This window comes from Bicyclus anynana, chromosome 15 (genome assembly GCF_947172395.1).
Source record: "Bicyclus anynana chromosome 15, ilBicAnyn1.1, whole genome shotgun sequence".
NCBI lineage: Eukaryota > Metazoa > Arthropoda > Insecta > Lepidoptera > Nymphalidae > Bicyclus > Bicyclus anynana.
Window position 1 is genome coordinate 2,800,111 of NC_069097.1, and position 23,702 is coordinate 2,823,812.

At 35.5% G+C, this 23,702-nt stretch overlaps 2 protein-coding genes across 4 annotated transcripts in view; both read left to right on the plus strand.

Annotated features, from left to right (window-relative positions):
- Window positions 1-1,123: 1,123 nt before the first annotated feature.
- Window positions 1,124-14,746, plus strand: LOC112044971 (uncharacterized). Of its 2 annotated transcripts, none has more exons than XM_024080991.2 (8): window positions 1,124-1,253; window positions 1,354-1,450; window positions 5,292-6,735; window positions 7,832-8,060; window positions 8,561-8,719; window positions 9,328-9,678; window positions 10,430-10,585; window positions 11,512-14,746. In XM_024080991.2, the coding sequence occupies exons 2-8, from the start codon at window positions 1,416-1,418 to the stop codon at window positions 11,643-11,645; spliced, it is 2,508 nt and encodes an 835-aa protein (XP_023936759.1). In that variant the 5' UTR covers window positions 1,124-1,253; window positions 1,354-1,415; the 3' UTR covers window positions 11,646-14,746. The 2 variants fall into 2 exon arrangements, with proteins under 2 accessions (XP_023936759.1, XP_023936760.1); XM_024080992.2 differs by having other exon boundaries at window positions 1,127-1,253; window positions 1,337-1,450.
- A 2,303-nt stretch (window positions 14,747-17,049) lies between these two features.
- LOC112044972 (3-phosphoinositide-dependent protein kinase 1) overlaps window positions 17,050-23,702 on the plus strand; it is a 136,584-nt gene continuing 129,931 nt past the window's right edge. For both annotated transcript variants that reach the window (XM_024080994.2, XM_024080995.2), the window contains exons 1-2: window positions 17,050-17,249; window positions 20,657-20,752. The gene's annotated coding sequence lies outside the window, so the exon portion shown is untranslated. The remainder of the gene's footprint in view (window positions 17,250-20,656; window positions 20,753-23,702) is intronic.

The window sequence follows — 23,702 nt, forward strand, 5'->3', positions numbered from 1 at the left end:
ACGGCATCCCTTTGACACCTATATGCATATGTTCTTTGCCTATATGTATCTAAGCATGATCTAAGCGGCATCCATAGCTTATATCGACTCGTAAATCTATGATCCATAGATCAGTTCTCTTTTTACAAGAGTATCTATGGTTGACTATTTCCTTCTCTGTCTACGCCTTTTTTCAATCGGAACCGACATTTGTCTCAGAGGATTTTTAGTTGTCATTTTAAGGTTTTTTTTTAAACTCAACAGTTGGCTACACTGTAGGATTTCATTGAACTTCCTGTTAATGTTACATTTCGGTAAAACTTTCCAGAAATTGTGGGTAAATTAAATATCATAAAATATACAAAATTAATAACACTTATTATGGCGATATTTTTGTCAAATTTTAACTTTATCTCCAAGTTATAAGTAAAACCAAAATCGTCGCATTCAAATTTTCATTAAATCATTTATTACCTTATGTACGTACATATAAAAAACCGTGGCGATGCCCGACGATCAATGTGTAGGTTGTGTCTGGGAAACAGCCAGTAGGTATGCTCCGCCAGAAAAAATGTTTTACATTAAAAGTATTTCAGTCAATCTCGATTAGTTTTCTTTAATAATACGAAATATTAAATCACTAGACCCGGTCAAGCTTCGCTTAGATATATGTACATTTCTTTCCTATTCCTACCCTACCCTACTCCTCCCATATTATCCCATAGGTTGGGGGCGGATTTAGAAAAAAAACATAACAAGGTTTTTTTTTTAGTCGCAAATAAACTGCATACCAATTTTCAGCTTTCTTCCTTGAAAATTGCAGTATGCTCTCTAAAAACTTACACCCCGCATTTTAGGGATGTAGGGGGTTACAGAGAAACAAAAAGTAGCCTATGTCACTCTCCATCCTTTCAACTATCTTCACTTGAAAAATCACGTCAATTCGTCGCTCCGTTTTGCCATGAAGGATGGACAAGCAAACAGACGCACACACTTTCACATATATAATATAAATGACAAATAAATAAATATAAATATTAGTAAGTATTATTATAAGAGATAAATTAAGGTAAATAATGTTATTCAGGACAAAATGTAGTGCATACTGGTAACCCTAAATTCTTCTTTTTTTTGTGATTTCCAGTTCCGGCGTTCGGGCGGCCCTGATATTTTCACCATTTTCCATTATCGAGTTGTTCGTTCGCCGGGGTCTGTAAGGTCGTAGGTACTTTGTTAATGAACAAGTAATTTATTTTAAAATCTCTATTATAGAGGTGAGTCAATTGTAATTGTATTGTAATGAAAAATATGTTCTCCTTTCGATTTCTAAATCTTGTTGATGCTAGTAGTGTTTAAGACAAATCAATATTCCAGATACCCACTCGAGCGTTTACGACCACGTAGGTTCAACCTACAAAGAAATAAAAAGAGGCAAAATGCAGTTTAACAGCTTTCATAATCAACATCCTATGTAAGTATTAACAAATATATTGACACGCTGTTTTTCAAGTAAAGTTAAAATAGTTAAACGAAACTTTCTATGCCGCATGAGCCATGAACCTTTGGTTGGTCCGCCATTTTGTGCACAGCTGATAATGGACGCATCTGCTACTTCATTGCGAAAAATCAATATTTTAATAATAGATTTTCTTTTCATATTTTAATGTGCCCGCTTGATGTTAGGCCTTATTTTAAATAATTGTATGTTCAGTTTTTTAGGTTAGAATTGTTACAAATAGTTAATTTTTTATTCTGTATCACAATTTTGTCTTGAAACTTGGGTACCTTTACACATATTAGGAGACCAATTTATTGACGTATTCCTACGTACATACTTCAGTTATGTAATTATTAGAACATCTATTAGTTAATTTGTATTTGGATAGCAACTGAAATAGTACACTGTAGGTTGCTTCTGTTAAGAAGTATAAATTGTTTCTGCTATGTAACATGTACTGCACAATACTTACTGGATTTTATTTATTGCTGGCTAATAGTTGAGCTTATGAGGGAAGGGAAAACCCTTCCCCTCTCCCCACTACTCCCACCACAAAAAAACTAATTCTATACATAAAAATTAATAATTTATAATGTAGTAAACCAATTTTGATGCACTTTTTACAGATTAAGGTTAATCTGCAGCAATTTTCAGACTTGTTTCATAATGGTCGGAGATAGTCAAAAAGTTGTCCTTAAAATCCATTTCTACAAGACAAAGTTATAGGTGTCCATTGATACATATTTGTGACTGTAAAACCCCTTTAACCCAATCCTGAACTAACTTTAGGTTGCCCAAAGTCTTAAGTAAATTGCTGGGGCACCCAAGATCTTTACATTGTAACCCTACCTACCTAACTTAACTTTAGATTTGACAAAATTTACTTGATGGTGTCCATTGATAATATATAAATCTTACGATAAAGTACAAGGTTTTTATGTTGTAAATCTAAAGTTAGATTTGACAAAATTGTACTTATAATTAACAATAACAACAATTTACAAATAAAAGAACAGTGTACACATAGTAGACATCAACAACTTTGCCCGTATGGAAAAAGCTTTCTTAACACAACTTTTCTTCTTATGTCTGATCTTTGTGAAACATGTCTGAAACTTATTCCAGACTTACCATAATATATCTGTGTAAGTAGGTACATAAAAATCGATTTAGTAGTCTTTAAATTTATCCTATTTTTTATTATAGGACTTAGTTTTTTTTTATTTGTCATAAAATACATTTTTTGTGTTGTCAAATTATTAAGAGGAGGGGTCTGGGTTAGACGCCCCTTACACCCCACCATAACCCCTCTCCCTTTGATTAGTGAACTTCAGCCGATAATGTACACTATGGTGATATATTGCTTTCATTTATATTTGTTTTATACAACATGAATATTTACAATAAAAATAACTAAAGCCATATAATATATGAATGACACTGTTAATTTCAAAATAAATGCAAATAGAATAGGTAGAAAAGAAAGTAAGAAAAATAATAATTTCAGATCCTCAATAGCTCAACAGTAAAGCGGTTGGACTCATCACTGAGGGGTAGTGGTTTCATCCCTGCCCTATTTGGAGGGGAATGGGAATATGGGTCATATTTAAAAGATATGACAAATATTACTTTTTTTTAAACTAATTTGATATTTATTATTTTTTTATTATGTATTAAATAGTTTACCAAATTTAATAATTATTAAATAGAGGAAGTTTTCTTAAATCATTCTTATCCATACAATGTGTAAGTAGCAACATTAACACTTCTCTTTGATTCTGTGTCAATGTGAATGAAGCCTAAATTTAAAATTCACATTCCATTATAACAGCATTGTTGTGATTGTTATGAATACCAATTCTTACACAATTCAATATTATCGTTCATCTGAATATATTACTTCAGTTACTTCAACTTTACTTCCAATACATCTTAGATAAAATTGATCAGTCAATTTCTGAGAGACTCAAATAAGCAGCCTATATTTCAATGTGATATATTGTTTTTTTTATATACCATGCATGTATTGTACATGTATATTTAGCTAAAATAATATTAAGAATTTCAAATGTAAAGGAGATAAAGAAAAAGTATCTTGTTCACCTCTTACTGTACTACTTATTCAAGATGAATGTCTGTGTTTTTTTTATATGATAATGGCTATTAAATTATTATTAGAATTTAATTTGTCTACTAAAATGTCAACAAAAAAAATTGATGACTTCAAAAACATACCTTCTAAACGAAAAAAAACATTATATTATGTTCTACCGTAGTTCTTAGTTTTGCCTTCAAACAGATCAGCTGTTTGAAGGCGTTGGTGAGAATTGAGAACCGTCTTTTTTGAAGTTGGTTAAAATTGCTTTCTTTTAGTAAAGTTTTTATGGGGTCAGTACTCAGTGTGCTTGTTGTGTATTAGTAGGTGAGCACTAACTAGACCTATGATATGAATGTGAACCAATAAGAATTCTATCCATCATTTCTTAATGAAATTGAAAGGAGGTCACTGTATTGGAAAACCATTGACGGCTGCTGTGGTGCAGTGGTATGAGCAGTAGATTCAATAAGTCTAACTTTTGACTATTTTTCTGGAGACACTGTTTTGACAGGCCATCTGGATTGAGAATCCTCGGACAAGATAAAGTCAAACAGGACACAGTTCCAAACAGCAGTTTGCGTACCGCTGATTTAACAACTTTTATTACACTCAAGTTGTAGAGAATAATTATACGAAAACCGCTTACAATTATATTAAAATGCACAAAAAAATATTGCATATACGTCGATATATGTTTATCCTATGACATTCAATAAAGTAAAGATTATTTTTATATTATTAATTGTAATTTTTAACTTTTCATTTAATTTTTATATTTTTGTTTAATCATTTGATATTGAATTTATTTTTTTATATTTTGTCAATAATATTGTATTTCTAATATAAATTGTTGTATGCCAGAAATGGCTGAATACATTAGATTGTATGTGTTCTCAGTAAAATAAATGAATTAAATTGAATATATATAATATATAGCGGACGCCCGCGACTTCGTCCGCCCATAGACCTCTTCAATCCGGCCCTATCGCAAAATCCGTTCTTAGTGAATACCTACTAATTATAAATTACCTCCCTGCCAAATTTCAGCTTTGTACTTCAAGCGGTTTTCGAGATTTCTTGATGAATGATGATGATGAAACCTTTCGCATTTATATATTAAGATTTGCTACTTACTATTGTAACATTTACTAGCATATGTTAACAGTTACAAACTTATACATTAGGAATAGTTTATATCGTCAAACTGGTAATATATTTAAAACTTCTAGTGCTGTGAGAATTTTCCTCAGCATAATATGAAAACCACGTTCTCAGACGCCATACACCGAGCTTGGCGGTAACTCTTCGAAAATCACTTAGCTAAGGCCAAACCAACACGTCCAATGTGATGTGCCACATTCTCTGATCACACACGTTACATCCGATCGCCGCTGTGGACGCGACTGTACGCCGCAGTTTGGCCATAGCCATGGGACATGATTTACTGACAAACCTTCAGCTTCCATAAAATTAAAAAATCATATATCCATAAAATTAAATAATCATTAAATAAATCATACATTTCTATAATGTGAACAATGAGGCGAGAATGCATAATCAGAATAAACTGTTTTATTTAAAAGAATTCCAGATATCTATTCCATTATAAATCATTCTGAATCCCAATCCTTAAGCCTTATTGCATTGTTTATAATACATATTGACTGCATGTTTTCAAATTGTTATATTTTATATTGTGTTATGCTTTGTTCACAGCTTCAGACCTCGTCTAGATCGAAATGAACAATTCGGTAAGATGCCATTTCTTAATGGCATGCATGATTTCGGTGGGCCCAAAAACTTTCAACCAAGAAATGGCATGGGTAACAAAAATTTCAGGCCCAGAGGTGACTTCAATAATGGAATAAGAAATGATTTCAACAACCATAAAAATGACAACCAGAATGATTTTGGTGGGCCCAAAGACTATAGGCCTAGGAATAATTTTAATAACCAGGGCCAAAAGACCAATGAATATGATGGTGATAAAGGCTCTGGTGGAAACATGCAGTTCTATAATGGAAAAAATGATTTTGGCGGGCCTAAGCAACAAAGTTATCAGAAGTACTCTGGGCCAAAAAATTTCAACAATCAGAACGGGCACATGAATGGCCAGCAATCCTTTGTTCCTAAAAAAATATTTAACAATAGTTCCGCACAGCCGTTAGATTTTAATGATCGTAAATTACAAAGTCGCAAAGCCAAACACCCCGGAGACAGTCTAATCAAACCGCAGTGGGATATGGCCAATCTCGGCACCATTCAGAAGAACTTTTACAAGCCTCACGCTAACGTAGAAGGGCGTTCCGACGACGATGTGCAAAGATTCCTGACCGCAAAGGAAATAACTGTCAGCGGAAATGACGTACCCCGACCTAACCAAGTGTTCGACGAAGGCAACTTCCCCGAACACGTATTGAACACTATCAAGGAGCAGGGTTGGGATGAACCGACAGGCATTCAAGCCCAAGGTTGGCCCATCGCGCTCTCCGGTCGTGACATGGTGGGTATCGCGTCAACAGGTTCGGGCAAGACATTGGCGTACATGCTGCCTGCAGCTGTACACATTATGCATCAACCGAGGATTCAGCGCGGGGATGGTCCGATTGCATTGATCTTGGCACCGACGCGCGAGCTCGCACAACAAATACAATCAGTCGCTCAGGCGTACAGCGCTAACGGTTGCATCAGAAACACGTGCTTGTTCGGCGGATCGCCCAAGGGGCCACAGGCTAGAGACTTGGAGAGAGGCGTAGAGATCGTCATCGCAACTCCGGGACGCTTGATCGATTTCCTCGAAAGGGGAACTACTAATTTACGCAGATGCACCTATTTGGTTTTGGACGAAGCGGACCGGATGTTGGACATGGGTTTCGAGCCTCAGATCCGTAAAATAATTGAGCAAATTCGTCCTGATCGTCAAGTTCTGATGTGGTCTGCGACCTGGCCAAAAGAAATCCAGGCTCTCGCTGAAGATTTCCTAAATGATTACATCAAAGTGAACATTGGTTCATTGAATCTCTCTGCTAATAATAATATTAAACAGATAATTGAAGTGTGCGAAGAACACGAGAAGGAGCAGAAATTGGAAAACCTTTTGAAAGAGATTTCATCTGAGAAGGACAACAAGGTCATTGTTTTTGTTGAGACCAAGAAGAAGGTAATTTGATTTGATTTTAATATTATTATAAAATTTCGTTTGATATTAAATGCTGCATGATAACTTGAAGCTCCGACCAATTATAGACAGACCAGTATCACACCCAAATTTATCAACAAAATAGTCTGTAATTTTCTGAGAAGAACAAGCTTAGATTTGGTATATACTTTATACTAAACTATAGGCTTTTGTCCATTTTTTACACCATTCAACTACACAGAGGTATTTTCACAGAGCTGTTTAACAGACAAACACAATTACAACAATGAAACATCAACACTATAGAGATAGTTTTTATAATCACATTAGATTGTTATCATATATTTTGACAGAAAAGTAACGTCCAGGCAGGTTCTGTACAAGTATTTGTCTGGAGTGTTTGAGTTATCATGCAATATTATAATTATAGTCTGACAAGTTTGTTGATGACACTCCCATGATATGCGGGCGACGGGGGGAAAGACTGCTCGGGTGTGAAATCGTGCGGGGAAGTGAGGTGCATCAGTCGTGGGGTTTTCATTCATTGCTACATCGGACCATCGGGAGTGTTACGAACGAAGTAGCCAAGCTATACAGTGAACAATACTTTAACAATGGGGATAATGACTAGGTTTGAATATATTGATTTTTATGATCCATTCGGGTAAATAAGGTCAATGGTAACTAATTTATACATAAAAAGCAACGATTGTCTGGATATTTACAAAATAAATGAGATTATAAAATTTCAAAATCTATTAAAATTTTTTATCGTAATTACATGAAAATTCATACAGTTTTAGGTTCCTTACATTAAATGTGACATTTTTCAATTAATGAACTATAAACATAAACACACAAATAACAAAGATATTAGTAATTTAGTTTGAATGCACATACAAATCTAACGATCATTACATTATCTACGACGTCATTAGTTCGTGCCATTTTGTATGGGGCGTTTTTCAGGGATCCGCGGCAGCGCCACAAATCTGACCGTTTAAATCCCTGTAGTTCCGAAAGTAATGATCCTTTTACAAAATTGCTTTACTATTAGCTTAATCTTAATTTATATAGAATTTGAAAAATTGTCATCATCCCTATTACTTTTATTTAGGTTGACGACATAGTGCGCGCAGTGCGTCGCGGCGGGCACAAGGCGCTCGCCATCCACGGCGACAAGTCGCAGCCGGAGCGCGACGCCGTGCTCACGGAGTTCCGTAACGGCGCCACCACTATTCTGATCGCCACCGACGTCGCCGCACGTGGTCTGGACGTCGAAGATGTCAAATTCGTCGTCAACTTCGACTACCCCAATTCGTCCGAGGATTATATTCATAGAATTGGTTAGTTGGATTTTTAGATTGAACCATTTTATGTTTCAACATCAATTTACAATTATCGTATCTTACCTTACCTTTCACTGTTATTAATGTCTGAAACGTTGACAATCTCCGCGAAATTAAATAGCTTGGTATTCTTCTTATATATAATAAATATCCATAAATAGTCCTTTCTCAGTATTTGTAATGAGCAAGTACAATTAACACCCTTGATTTAAGCGGTAAAGAGCATTTCTTCTTTTTCTTCTTTTCTAGGCCTTTTCCGTACTTGGCCACTAGTGGTTGGCTGTTGTACATATTAATGTGAAGGAGCCATCACATACATTAAAATTACTCGCTCACCAGAAAACTATAAATTAACACATATAACAATATGAAACTCTTGTTTAGACTTGGGGAATTTAAAAATTTTTCACCCTCTTTATTCAATCCCTTGATGCCCAAATTATTTCAACTGATCGAAAATAAACAGAGTTGTCATAAGATTATTATTTGTTCACCAGGTCGTACCGGCCGTTGCCAACAATCCGGCACTGCCTACACTTACTTCACGAGCGGCGACGCGCGCCAAGCTCGCGCGCTCATGGCTGTTCTGCTGGAGACTGGACAGAACCCACCCGCCAAGCTGATGGATATGGCTAGAAACAACAATAACAACTCAAGTAAGATTTTAGGGCTTGCCACTACTGTCTGATAAGTGTCAGATAGTCTGACTAAATTTTGTCACTTACTTTGTCAAACTTGCTGTATTACGCGGTTTCACCCGCGCAGCTCCCATTCCTGTGGGAAAGTGTGTATACAGGGTGCTCGGGAGTATTTCTCATAACTTCAGGTGTTGAGGAGTCCACTAATAGGAGCCGAACTGCATAACTTAACTAAAAAGTGAAAAATTATGTTTTCACACATAGTAATTAAAATAATTCTGACTATCCATGTAGCACACACCTTTATCTATCCTTGCATTTTAAAATATGTAAAACAGTGGTATGTCGTACCATATAAGGATGCATATAAGTGACACATTTTAAGATCTATTTACAAAAGAAATATTATTTACCCCTAAAATAATTAATTTTAGAACACAATGTTACTTGAACATTTAGTCCCAGAGTTATGGAAAATCCTCCCCAGCACCCTGTATACTATAGTCCACGTTACTAATATTGTAGGTAGCTTTATTGACTTTATTTGTTAAATTGAATTAAAAATTATATGATGCACAAAGATTTGTTTGGAACCATTGATGATTTGTGTATCCATTTAATTGTAGGCCGCAATCGTTGGCAACAGCGCAAAGAGAATAACAACAGCGGTACAAGCTCACCGCGCCAAAAGAATAACCAGTGGAACAACAAGATGGCCACCATGTCCAATGAGGAGAATCAAAACAATACTTATCAAAACCGTAACCCGAACAATCAACAAGCACCTCGCTTCAACAACCAGAACCAAAACAACAACCAGGGCTACAGGCAAAACAACTATCAACAGAAGATGCCCCCCTTCCCCAGTCCCAATGTTTTCGACTCTATGGGAAGCTACCAGGGAGGATATAACGGTGGATATCAAAATGCCTACAACAACCAAAATGGCTATGGACAACAACGCCAACAGTTCAATAGTAAGTACTTTCTGAAAAACTCTAGTACAATTTTGACTGCCTTGCCTTGAGACTGACTGACAGACAGACTTTAGTTCAATTATCAGTTGTAAGTATTGAGGATTATATTTTAGAAATCAGTTCTCTAACCTAATAAGATTGTAATTTATAGTAAAGTGTCTATCCTAGAAGCAAAGTAAAAAACGTAAAAGTAATTTAGCATTCTGATACAAGGGCATAAAGATATCAGTCAAGATAATGAATAAACTACAATCTTAGATTTAATTAATTAAATTAAGTTGAAAAATTAAAGATAGTAACCACATGTTTTTTAGATAACCTTTTCTTACTGAATTATGGCAAAAGAGTACAAGTATTAAATAGTAAATTTACCAATGGATAGAGTTTATCGTCGTAAAGCAAAGCAATTGATTTTCTTAATATTTAAATTGCATCAAATAGGCTCTTGAGACCTGCACAGACATTGAGCCGGGTCCAGACGTGTGTAACGTGTAATGTAATGTTTGGAAGGCACTACGAGCATTACATGTAACGCTCGCGCCGGCGTTTGGGATCATACATCGGCTGTCGGTTCTTTGCGCGAACACAAAGGCGCTCGCAATGCTCGCAACTATTGCAAACCGCTCATGAAATAGATTCGCATAAACAATTCGTTTTGAGTTTACGCGTTACATACGTCATCAGCTTTGTAATTTATTTGTTGAATGATTTATGATTCTACTGTATTTTAAACACAATTTTTTTTATTTAGCAAATCCTCGCAATGGTGGCCAACAATACCATCGCAATACTAATTCGGTTGGCAACAAGTCTGCTGGATCTGGATCTTCATACGGATCCCCTCCTCCTCACTTTGCTACACCCCCACATTACCCGCAGATGCATCCGCATCACCAGGAAATGCTTGGTGAGTACCAAATTACCTGCTAAAGCAACACAATTATAATTTTGTAAATTCACTCATAATTCTATGTAAATAATTCAAGTTGAAGTAATATAACAATATTTTCATGTTTATAATATTAGTAGCAAACGTGAAATAAATTATATCCTGCACATAATTATGCTCCTCCCGCAAAACTCGTTTTGATGGCCTGTGTGGCGCAGTGATATGTGCGGTGGATTTACAAGACAAAGACATTTTTTTTCTAAATATGACCAATATTCCTATTCTCCTTAGTTTGTCGGGAAAGACTGTATTAGGAGTGGGTACGACAATAGACCAACGGGGTGGGGATTGAACCACCACCCCTTGGTGATGTTCGTTCCAATTCCTCTTACCGTTGGGCTATTTAGGCTACAACACTAACATGACAATTAATAATAATAATTTCTCTAATTAAATCTGCTGTTTGTATTCTCATTATTGGTACACAAGAATGTATTTAAAAATCTATTGTTTACTTATTAATTTTTATTTCTTTGTTTTTGCTAAATCCAATCGTAATTTTCTTATTTTTTTTTATTATTTACATACTCTTTAAAACAATAATAACTGCAACGTCTAACAATTTGACAGCCAGGTTGTTTTATTTTATCTAATAAACTATATAGGGACTACAATTGCCAAACACGTACACTATTCATACACTTTATTAAAGTACTTATGGTTTTACAAATGAAGAAACTGGGTTTTTTGTTACATAGATTACGTAAATAGCGCACTCGACACGGGTGCGACCGTTCGCTATTCAATGTTGTGGACGACTAACTATGCCTATGCGCGGCTCGCGGGCGCTGCAGTTAATAGTGTTGGGAAACGTTTATAGTGATGCGCTATAACTATAATTATTTTATCTAATAAACTTTATCGTATCCTATTTCCGTTTGCAGGCAACAAGTACTACGGCGGCGGAGTGGGCGGCGGCGGCCCGTGCGGCTACCAGGCGGCGGTGGGCGCCGGCGTGCCGTACGCGCACCTGCCGCCCGGCTCGCTGCTGTACGCCGCCGCGCCGGTGCAGCAGTAGGCGACGTCGCTTGCCTCTTTCTCGACCATTTCTTTTTTTAATTCTTTCGTTTCGATGCCCCTATGATCCTTTGTGAGCACGTAATATTTGTCTGCTACATGTATAGCACTGTGAAAAAAAATTCATACTCGAATATTCCACACGGTTTTGAACATTCGCCTTGTTTTCGCAGTAATATATGAATAATTGCCTATTATTTTTGATGAAACTATTATTGAAAAGTATTAAGTTGACATGACATTTTTTTTGCACAAGTCCAATGCTATATATTTATTTGTATTGGTGTAGAGTCGTATTCGCGAATGTTAAAAATCATAACACTAATTGTTACATCATAGTATCATCTTTTAATATAGACGTTATTGTTGTACTTAGAGTGTCAATGTTTGTATTTTTGTGCTCTCCAACGAGGGGTATTTGATGTTCTTTTTTGAAAATTATATTAGAATATTCTTATTTTTTTTTAGATCTGAATGAAGCTTGCAAACATATTTGATAAGTAAATGGACAAATTGTCTTCTCTTTGTTTTGACAAGGAAAAGAACTGCAACCTTTATGTGCGCTAAATGTGCAACTCTTTCATAATTCTAAATGCTTTGTGAATTTCTCTTTCAGATCGATTTAATAAATGTATGATTAATATAAGCGTGTTAGATTTAAATCTGGTTTATTAACTGTTGACCACTAGTATTTACAATAATTTATTCTCAAGAGAGAAAAACTTATTCAAAATTAACTAGCATTTAAATGAAGCATTTACTGTTTGTGGACTTCATATCACAATTTGTAAATTTCAAAATTTAAAATGTACTGTTGACGAAGTAAGTTAACTTCTCGAGTTTTTCAGATATATGTAATAGAGTTGTTTGTAATATAAAAATAATGATAAATATTTTTTTGACATTGAAAATAATAACAATATTTATTGTCAATGAAAAATATAAGAGATGTAAATATGGTCAACAGTGAACGACCACGGGGTGGAATGTTGTTCTGCCTGTAGATGTTAATCACTATAATTGTTAGAGTAGTCGGTGTGGTACCCTCTTGTGTAATCCCGGGTGCCTTTCGTTTAAAATGTCTGTATGATGTACGAAATGCACGAAACATATAGAAGATGAGTAAAATTTAAGGGGGAATTCAAGGGGCGGATAAAAGCTGATATTTTATATAGATTATTTTTATTGTTAATGATGATCTTATCCAGTGAATGTGTGCGGGACAACTTAGTGTAAGAAAATTAAAGATGCTTTTGATATACTTTAAACAATCTGTATTGCCAGATAAAATTGTGAATATTTTTCTTTGTGATGATGACATGTCAGGTCATGATTTTGAGGTTATATATTTTTTATTATTCATGATTAGATCTCGAGTATAACGCATAGAGATATTAGTCTATAGCCGGAAGACTATTATAATAAATAGCTGGATTTCGAATGCAGTTATATGATAGTATATTTCCCAAAAAAATTACGAAAGTTGTAAATACGTGCATTTAACGTAGGAGCATTAGTATTTTCGAATGTTTCAAAATAATCGAACAATGGTTATTTTCTTTTTAGCAAAATAAGTGATTTCTTCATAATTGTGTTTCGATTATTTTTATAATGTAAATTTCACATAATTCTAGTTAATTACTGGAGTTTCTTTGTACGTAAAGGGGTTCTAAGGGCTAGGTAGGAAAGTCAATTGGTACAAAAGATAATTTATAAAACAGGTATTTTGTTTTAGAAGCCCATTACTGTCCAAAGAGAAAAAATCTGTGATATTTCATTACTATAACCTGTCGTTGCGTTGGTCAATTGTTAATACATAAGAGCACTTCCCTCGGAGGATCGTGCGACTAGACAAAAATATATTTTTTGACTATTTGAGCGAATTACATGTATGTTTGTGACAACAAAGCTTGCAAGTGGTTCACAAATGTAATATTATATTATGATAGGTGTAAGAATATTTTATTGTTATTCAATTTAGTTTTCAGTTTACCGCTCGGTGACAAAATGTACCAGTTCAAAGGGGACGTAATAGTTATTATCTAGGAATCCCGATATATAACTGCATATTAAAGATACGAAGTATTAATTACACACGGGTCGATATGGATTCAAGGGGTGAACAAGTCATTTGTGCGTCTCGCATTAGCATGCACGGTATTGTATGCATGTACATTATAAGAGAAAGACTGCAATGAGTGTATATGTGCATATATTCATCTAAGAGATGTAGTGTCGGATCGCAGGTAGCTCCTGTTTTATGTACAAAGTACTGCACCCACCTCTAACTAAACAACTGTGATAATAACACTAAGTAGCGTAGCAGGCGATTTATATACTAGTTACGTCCAAGAGAAGGAATGACATCATATCTGACATATTGTATTGTGATAATAAATGTATCGAGACGTGCACGACTTCAGCACGTGTTGATGAAACTTTTTCTCTAAACAAGACTGATTATAATTATTTCTAATTGAATATTTTATACATGTTTCACTTTGACTGAATGCATTAAGATGTCTGTATTTATATTGGTAGTATTCTTGTGCTGTGTGTTTTCCCAAAAATTTATTATTCACTATGTTGGATATGTGTCAAAGCGCCTTTCTACGCGGTCACCTAATTGAAAATGATATTCGACTCCTATGATAGGTTGATTTCTACTTTCTTTGTTGTGATGGTAAACGTTGTTAACGAATTGTGGCAGCGACAGTATAAGAACTAACGTTATAAAATGTATGTTATTATTTGTTGTTTTTTTTTTTTGCAAAATTTTATTTATTCAACCAGATTATCTCATAGACAATCGTAGTTTCATGCTTTACTGTGTACTATTTAAGGATTTATTTTCTAAAATTGTAGGTTTGTGAAAAATATACATAGATTTTTAAGTATGTGGCAATGCAGATCTTCATAAATATTGATTCTATAACAAAGTACATAGTTCATATTTATTCAATTTATAAGGTAAATAATAATGATTGGAGAGAGACTCCGTTTTAAACTGTCCCAAAGGGAAGTCTTCTGAATGTTTCTGAAAAGTGCATTTCTTCAATGTAATACAGTATTAAATTCCGATTATTAAATTGATGTATGAAATTTTTGGCTTTTATTTTGAACCTTTCATAGATTTAACAATTTTATAAAATTAATTATAGCTTCGTTCGTAACACCCGATGGTCCGCGCGGGTCGGGGGGCGTGTAACGATGAATGAAAACCCACGACTGATTCATCAACTTCCACGCACGCACGATTTCGCACACACCAAGCCTGCATGCTTCAGTAGCTGGCATTATGCACCAAGTACATAATGCCAGCTACTGACAGTCAAGAAGCACTAACTTAGAAGCCCAGAGGCCTTGACCGATAAACCTGATCGTGTGTTGTTTTGTCAAGCCGTTAGCGCTTCAGGCATGTGGATGAGAGATTTTAGTATCCGTATTGCAAAATATCATTATCAGCTTATCTTAACGACCCATCAATGGGCTCCGCCTTATAAGAGCGGAGATGTGGAGTTTACACACCACTTTGCTCCAATGCGGGTTGACGGGTTTCAAAGTATAATCTTGATAAATTAAGAAAACTGTTCTCCCCAAACTACGCGACATTGGCAAAGTAAATTGTGCTGTCTTGGCATAACCAAAAGCCATTAAATTAAAGAAGAAGAAGAAATTAACCCCTTATTGCATGAATTATGAAGGAGATAGAGAAGAAAAATATTTTATGTACCTTAAACAATAATTAGTCATAATTAGAAATGTAATGTTTAGAAAATAGCATACGAAGCCATGTATGGCTTCGTATGCATGCTCGTCTAACAATATCTGTTTATAAATGGCTTCGTATGCAATTAGATCATCATGATCTAACTGCATACGAAGCATGATGCATCATGAGAGAATGATCATCATCACTCAAAGAGGCAACACTAGAGCTAAAGTTCTTATGATTAGATGATCCATGAAAGCAAGAAGAATTTATACGTATCGGTAAAGAAAATAAAGCTAGCTTGAATGCATACGAAACCATATATGACCAATAAAACAGCATCTAAAACTAAAGAAAACTGCAGCGGCTCATTGCTGAGCTCGAGTCTCCTCTCAGAATGAGTGGGGTTAGGCCAATAGTCCACCACGCTGGCCCAATGCGGATTGGCAGACTTCACACACGCAGAGAATTAAGAAAATTCTCTGGTAGATAGATTTTTTTCCTTCACCGTTTCAGACAAGTGATATTAAATTTCATAAAATGCACACAACTGAAAAGTTCGAGCCGCATGCCCTGGGCCGGAATCGAAGGCTGAGGTCATATCCACTGGGCTATCACGGCTCTGGAAGCTCTCAAGAAATATTTTTGCCATATTTTTCATTTGATCGTAGTCAAACCGTGCCACGCGTTAGTGTTGGTTTCATAGTTCCATAGTTATTTTGTTTTGATCTCCTACATGTGCGCCATGGAGTACCACTGGGTATGCTCGATGGATTTACAAGAATCTGAATTACAATGGTCCTGGGTATGATCCCCGGCTGGGTCTTCCTGATGGGAGGCTTCTTCTGTGGCTAGTTACCACCATTGCGGCAAAGACGTTCCACCCAGCAATTTAGCGTTCCGGTACGATGTCGTGCAGAAACCAAAAGGGGTGTGGATTTTCATCCTCCTCCTAACAAGCCCACTTCCACCTTAGATTGCATCATCACTTACCATCAGGTGACATTTTAGTCAATGGGTCACTTTTAAAGAACAAAAAAATAGAGAAAAATCTGTGTCACCTCTAATTTCTACAACGGCTGAACCGATTTTGACAGAATTATCACTGCCAGATAGCTGATGTTAAAGGGAGTTGGTACCAGACGTCGGTAACGATACGTTTTACTATTATGCATAGTCTGCGTAACTAGTGTAAATAAAAACGCAATTTGTATCTGATTATCTCTTTCTTGGACTCTTGGTTACATACAGTCAACAACGTGAAAAAAGGATTTCATGTTTACTTTCATTTTTCATACGTTTCAAAGAGCTAACGTAAGAAGTCTATCGGATATCAGGCACTGAATTAGAAATTAATAAACACCAAAAAAAGCCAACATGGAGCTAACTTATGTACAATACGTACATTTACATGACATAATATTATTATGAAATGGATTAATGAATATTGTCGTAAAAGTTAAGTATTCCTATTTCCTGCTTTTTGTAGGTACCATATATAAATTCAGAAGACATCCCAATCCCAAATATGACCTCATGAAAATGCCCTCTATACGTATTTTTACGTTAAATAAGTCTGACTAGTTCGTGAAGTTAATAACTGTCAAGAGATGGCGCTACCTGTTTTCAAAGTGAAAAACTTTGACGTGTGCGGGCAATGTCTGCTTCTGTTACCTACCTACTGTCTCATGTCTGTCAGATGTTAATCCATGTTTTTTTTGAGAAAATTGCAAACAATAAAAGATATATCCGTGTGTGACTGTTTTTAGACTCGTTTTTTTAGTGTATTCTCTAATAAGAGGTGTGATTAATAGTCAATTATCGTATTACATTTCGCGATGAAATTGCCAAAAGTCAATAAACGAAGTATTTTGCCGTGTTGAAGCTGTAATGGTATGAAATTCAGATATCTTTCAGTGGCATAGACGCTTTATAAAAATGTTCACATAATATAAGTAGTTTTAGATTAGAAAGCTTTAATTCGCACCTACAACCTAACCAACTTTCACAATACATATTAGTCTAGACGGCCTTGAATCTAATCTTGTCAAGTCAATGTCGTTTGTTTATCAAAATAGATATTGTTTTAATTGGTCGTATTCTATATTAAATGTAGGTATTTTTTATATTATATAATTATTTATGCATTTAATTTTGGGATTATTGATTCACATACAATCAGGGTTTACGGCTAACGACTGACCAATGAGCCAATGACCATTGGCAGCATGGCTGAGACGTTTATTGAAATATTGTAAGTAATCATTATTCCCGACGCCCCCGTGCCGTGAAATCTACGTCCGGGTGACGTATAAAATGGGGGGCCTCGTTTGCGATAGCCAAGCCGCTATGTGGAAATAGATGACGTGCTATCGGGCGAATATACTGTGGCATATTGCCTCACGAAAACGTGTAGCGACATTTTGGGCGAACCATACATAAGCAAGCATTTTTCTGTTTGTTGTTTATATTACTTAATTCCTATAATAACTGATAAAATAATAGTCAGTTGCTGAAATTAGGGCCCTTTCACACTAGCGTTTGTCCTGCGTAGGTCCTATTCAATGAACGTTTGCCGCGGCAGCGCAAAAAAAACGTCGCGTTATCGAGGCGTTTCCTCTGCAGTTAGTTAAACGCGGCGCTAACGATGCAACATAACAAAATAGATTCCGACGAGGAAACTATTGATGGATTTGCTTAAAAAAACGAAAAAATAATAAAAGTGTGCATGTCGGGCCACACGTAGTGGAGGGTTCCGTAGATTAAGTCAGCACTTTAATCCCTTATGTAATGCACAAAAATAAAAATAACGAAACGATACTCAAATCAAGGCATAGACGATCAAAAATTTATCCTCACTTTGCATGTAGGGAAGGAACTCCAAATTTTTTATTTTATTTTCTTTTTACCACTTTGTAGACGTACCTACCTAATTAATATACATACCCATACCAAATATCAGCTTTCTAGTTTTATTTTAGTATTATTTTTTCATTACTACGAATTTAGTATGCAATTTTCGATTTTAAGTTGGTCGCCTAAAAAATAAAATATTTTTTGTTAAAAAAATTCAACCGACTTCAAAATCACAAAGACAAACTAAAAAGCGAAAAATAATCACTTTGAAGGCGATGCCAAGCCTGTGGCGTATTAGTTAATTATGTATAATACTAGGTTTCATCTGGGGAAAAATTCCTACTGGGTGAATTTTTGGGGGTCCACATCGATATCATGCCGGCTAATAATGTTACAAAGGTCAAAAGGTCACGAATATCAGACCTATTGCTCGGAGGTCAATAGAAGTCCTTATAAAAATTGTTTCTCATAAAATTGTCTACAAAAAATGTCTTTTGCAGTTTTTTCTGTAATATTTACGGTTTCCAGATTGACGTCTGTAACTTTTTTAGCCAGCTCGATATCGATGTCGATTTTTCACATCTTATTTATTTTGCAAACATCCAGTCAATCTTTTTGGTTATTACATATTAATTAGTTAATATTGACCTTATTTACCCGAATGTTTCATAAAAATCAAAATATTCAAACCTAGTCATCATCCCCATTCAAACGTGCGTAAAGATGTTACTTCAAAAAGGATAATATGATGGGAGAATAGGTTGGGTGCGATTATGGAGTAAAGTGAAAGATCATTTTGTCCTTGCACTAGCAAATGCCCCGCGGTTTCACCTGCTTAGTTAGTGTGCCTGTGGAATAAAATATATACTCGGTGAAGATATAGCTTTCGGTAAAAAACATATGTCACTTTACGTCTTTAAATATTCGTATAAATTTGAAAAAATGTTTAAAATATTTTTTCTTACTTTCGAATAGGTAATATTTTATGAATGAGAATCGAGATGGCATATCACATAATTATTTGATTGCACACGATTACATGACACCAAACGCCGTCGACACCGCCATGCGACGCGTGTACGTTTATCAAACGCCTACGCTGGAAAAACGCTAGTGTGTAGGGACTCTTAATAAAAAACAAACACTTTATAGTGTGTAAAAATGAGGTATGGGGTAATTTGGACAGTTAACTCAACACCTAAGCTAACACCTAATAAATAAAACTTAAGCATGTTTAAAATATAAACGTCACGTGAAAGTAGTTTGCACGTACGTGCAAAAAAATGTAAAAGGAGTTTTTATTTTTTTTCACGTCATAACTCATATACTGCTATGGACCTTTTATTTCAATAATGTGTAATACTGTAGCCTCGTCTGAAATGCTGAAATGCTCGTCGTGCTGAAATGTTTATAAAATAATTGGTCCTGTAGATTTGGAGAAAACAGACGGACAGTTCTCTTTTCGTACTACGTACGTTTGGAATCCTAAAAATATTTATTTCTTTGAATTTAATCAAGATATTTAATATTTTAATTTTAAATCTACATGTATAGAAGTACGTATATTGTTATTATTTCATTGGCTCTTACGTAAACATATTATCTGAGGTTTTTAATATTTGCAACGAGTGATGGCTGAACACGTAAATGATAATGAAACTCATTCATAGAATAATATTATATTTATGTAATGTACATATACATTACCTAGTACTAGAGTAATTATCTGTAGTAATTATGAGGAATTCATGCGACAACGTCGCCCAGATCCAACAAAAAATTCTAAGCACGATTCTCCCCGAAACCGGTGTATCGTCAGATGTCGATACTACAAAGTTCCTACGCCGCCATTGGTCGATATTTTGTCTATTTCTCTACACTTAGCCGCATGCTAAGTCCAGAGGTGAATGTTGGGCGCACCTTTGTACAAACAGGCTGTCATTTTAAATTGAAATAAACAACTATGATATATTATATTAAATACTTCAAGGACCAACCTCATTATTTAAATTAATCTAATGCCTGTCTAGTGAGTAAAACGTCTTTTGCTCGCTGATTAACAGTGGTATTCATAGACGTTGTAGGGGCACCCCCAGGGGATCATTCAGCCGCCGAGTGTCGAATTTAACCTCTATTTGTTTGAAATTTTGACACTCAGCGGGTGAATAATCCCTTGGGGATGCCCCTACGACTTCTATGAATAAGTATGTCGAGCAAAAGTAACTTTTCCGAGCAAAGGACATGAAAATAATATTATAATATCACACATACACGTGAATAATATTTATGTTTTATTAATTATTTTTTTACGACATGAGGAACATAAGTATTACTTAATTTCATGAAAATAACGTAACACTAGTGACCTTACTTAGTAGTACCGATCTTGGACAATATTTTCCCTCTAAGTACAAGTTGTTTATGGTGTTTTCTATTTTGTTCAGGAGTTACAAGAAATCGGGCAGATGCCCTCCAAGGGCGACTGGAACTAGGTGAAGGCGTCTCACACAGCACGTAACAAGTTCGTGATATCGAACGAGGTAAGAAACGCCGCTTGCAACAGATGTAGGGTTGCCACCTTTTGAAAATAAATGTGGAAATAGTTTAAAGTACGATTTAATTGTTTCAATAAATAAATCTCACATTAAACAGCTGCACACTATTTTTGAGTCGGTGTTTTAGTTAGTAAGAAGTTTTATTTGTCAAGCCTTGCCAATTAATCATCTCCTGCACCTTATCCCACTTAGGTGCGGTCGGCAAATATGTCAATGTCCTCCATTCACCTCTATTACTCGCCAACTCATCATCCACTCTCTTTTGTTTTATTTCAATTAGACTTAGTTTACAAGCACTTTCGAAAGGTCAGGTCACAACAAACTCAGCCAGGTTTTTTCTTTTTTAGATTATCCCTATTTAACAAAATCCTTCTTTATCCTCTTTCACACACTCCAACCATCTCTTCTTCGGTCTTCCTCTCCTCTTGTGACCTTCCACGTGCAACATTCTTCTGGTATGTGACCTTCATTCCTCCGCATATCATGGACATGACATGTCCATGCCAAGCTAACCTTTTACTCCTCAATTTTTCAGTCACTGGCGTTCAGACTTCCTCTTACTCATTCCTTATTTTATCCATTATTGTCATACCACACATCCACCTCAACATACGCATTTCGTCCGGATATATTCTACTACTACCCGTGTCTTTTACCGCCGAACATTCTGATCCATGTAGCATAACATGTTATGACCGTTTTGTATACTTTATTTACCCTTAAGTTTAAGAGGCATTCGAGAGTCTAGATTTTTTTTTCGTATTCATTTGGCTTTCATACCCCACTTTTTAGCGCCATTTTTGTACGAAAGAAATTAATATGGCAGAACAACCTTTGCCGCCAGCTAGTACTTTATAATATAAATATAGTGTGGGTGGCAACCCTACTTGCATCAGAAACTCGGTCATTCCGAACTACTGTGAACACTGATTCATACTTGTTTGCGCAGCTGACTTTCTTTTAATTGCGCATTCCTTTGCGTAACACTTGTTTAGATTTAATATTGTGACATTCTGTATCTACATTGAATAGTTGCAACTGTATTCTTGACACAACATCTTACTAAAAAAAACAAAGATAGGATACAAACAGTTTAATCGTTGATGTGTTTGTCTTGGAATTGATAGTCTGGATACCTACGAGTATATCTGGTAGGCACTCGTAATATTTGAGGCTTTATACGACAATTATCGATCAAAGTTTATTTGTCAGTTCAGATATCATTAATTAACAATAAAACTATGTAATGAAAATAAAGATAAAAATGGAAATTAGAGGCAATAAGTTAAGACAATGCTGTGAGTAGTTACATCATGCATTTAATGTTGTTCTGATAAGTTGTTTACATACAAGTATTTAACCCCATTTGAATAAATTATGTTAAGAGTTCAGTTTTAACTAATACTTAGTATGTAAATGTTTATCGTAACAAATGAATAAAAGAAAAAAGAAACAGTATAAATAGGGAATAATTTGTCGCTTGAATTTGTCTGTTTTCCGCGGAGCGAAATAAATCAATTATGCCATACTAGCTGACGCCGCGCGGTTTCACCCGCGTGGTTCCCGTTCCCGTAGGAGTACGAGGATTATATATAGCTTATAGCCTTCCTCGATCTATGGGCTATCTAACAATGAAAGAATTTTTCAAATCGAACTAGTAGTTCCTGAGAGCCGTGATAGCCCAGTGGATATGGCCTCTGCCTCCGATTCCGGAGGGTGTGGGTTCGAATCCGGTCCGGCGCATGCACCTCCAACTTTTCAGTTGTATTGCACTAAAAAAAAATAAATATCACGTGTCTAAAACGGTGAAGGAAAAACATCGTGAGGCATCTGCATGCCAGAGAATTTTCTTAAATCTCTGCGTGTGTGAAGTTTGTCAATCCGCATTGGGCCAGCGTGGTGGACTATTGGCCTAACTCCTCGTCATTCTCAGAGGAGACTCGAGCTCAGCAGTGAGCCGAATGGGTTGATAATGATGATGATAATGATAGATTTTGAATGAATGTCCGTGAATTAAAACTAGCTTCTCTATAAATTTTTCAGTTTAAAGTGACGGCAAAGAGTGGAATGGTATTGCTTAGATAACATTCCACACACAAGGTTAAACGTTATATTGCACTTCTTCTTCTTCTTCTGATAGTTTCATGTCCTATCGGAGGTTAGCAATCATACCTGTAAACCCACATCTCAAATGTTCAAGCTCACTACACATCGCTTGCATATTATATTGCACAGGAAATCATATTAGATAATCGTAATTAATCCCCAATTAAATAAATTACAATCGCACTTGACCGATATTTGTTGGTGCAAGTGAAACTTTTTATAACCTTCACAAGTGCGGCCGTGTTTACAAACAACGCGCCCGCGTGAATGCCACGTTGCCATAATTCCACTTCTTTATTTCTTCACTTTACGTTTCTAGTTGTTGCGTAAACATGTGTTTACAAAGTTGAATGTAAATAAACAATTAAATCAACACTGAGTTGTTTGAAAAAAGTTTTAAAATATACTGAAAATAAATGATTTTAATTAGGTATTTTTTTTAAATATTCTTTCGGCGAATTTAGGCTTTCTGATACAATTCGATTTGTTCCAATAAGATGAGTTAGAAAAAATATTCGACTTTCAATCTTTTAATCAAAGGTGACTGACTGACATATTGATCTATCAACGCACAGTTCAAACCACTGGACGGATCGGGCTGAAAATTGGCATGTAGGTAGATGTTATGACGTAGGCATCCGCTAAGAAAGGATTTTGATCAATTTTACCCCCAAGGGGATAAAATAGGGGATGAAAGTTTGTATGAAACTTTGTCAATTTTATACCGATCGGGCTGAGACTTTGCATGCATAAAGCTACTATGACGTAGGCATCCCCTAAGAAAGGATTTTGATAAATCCCACCCCTCAGGGGATAAAATAAGGGATGA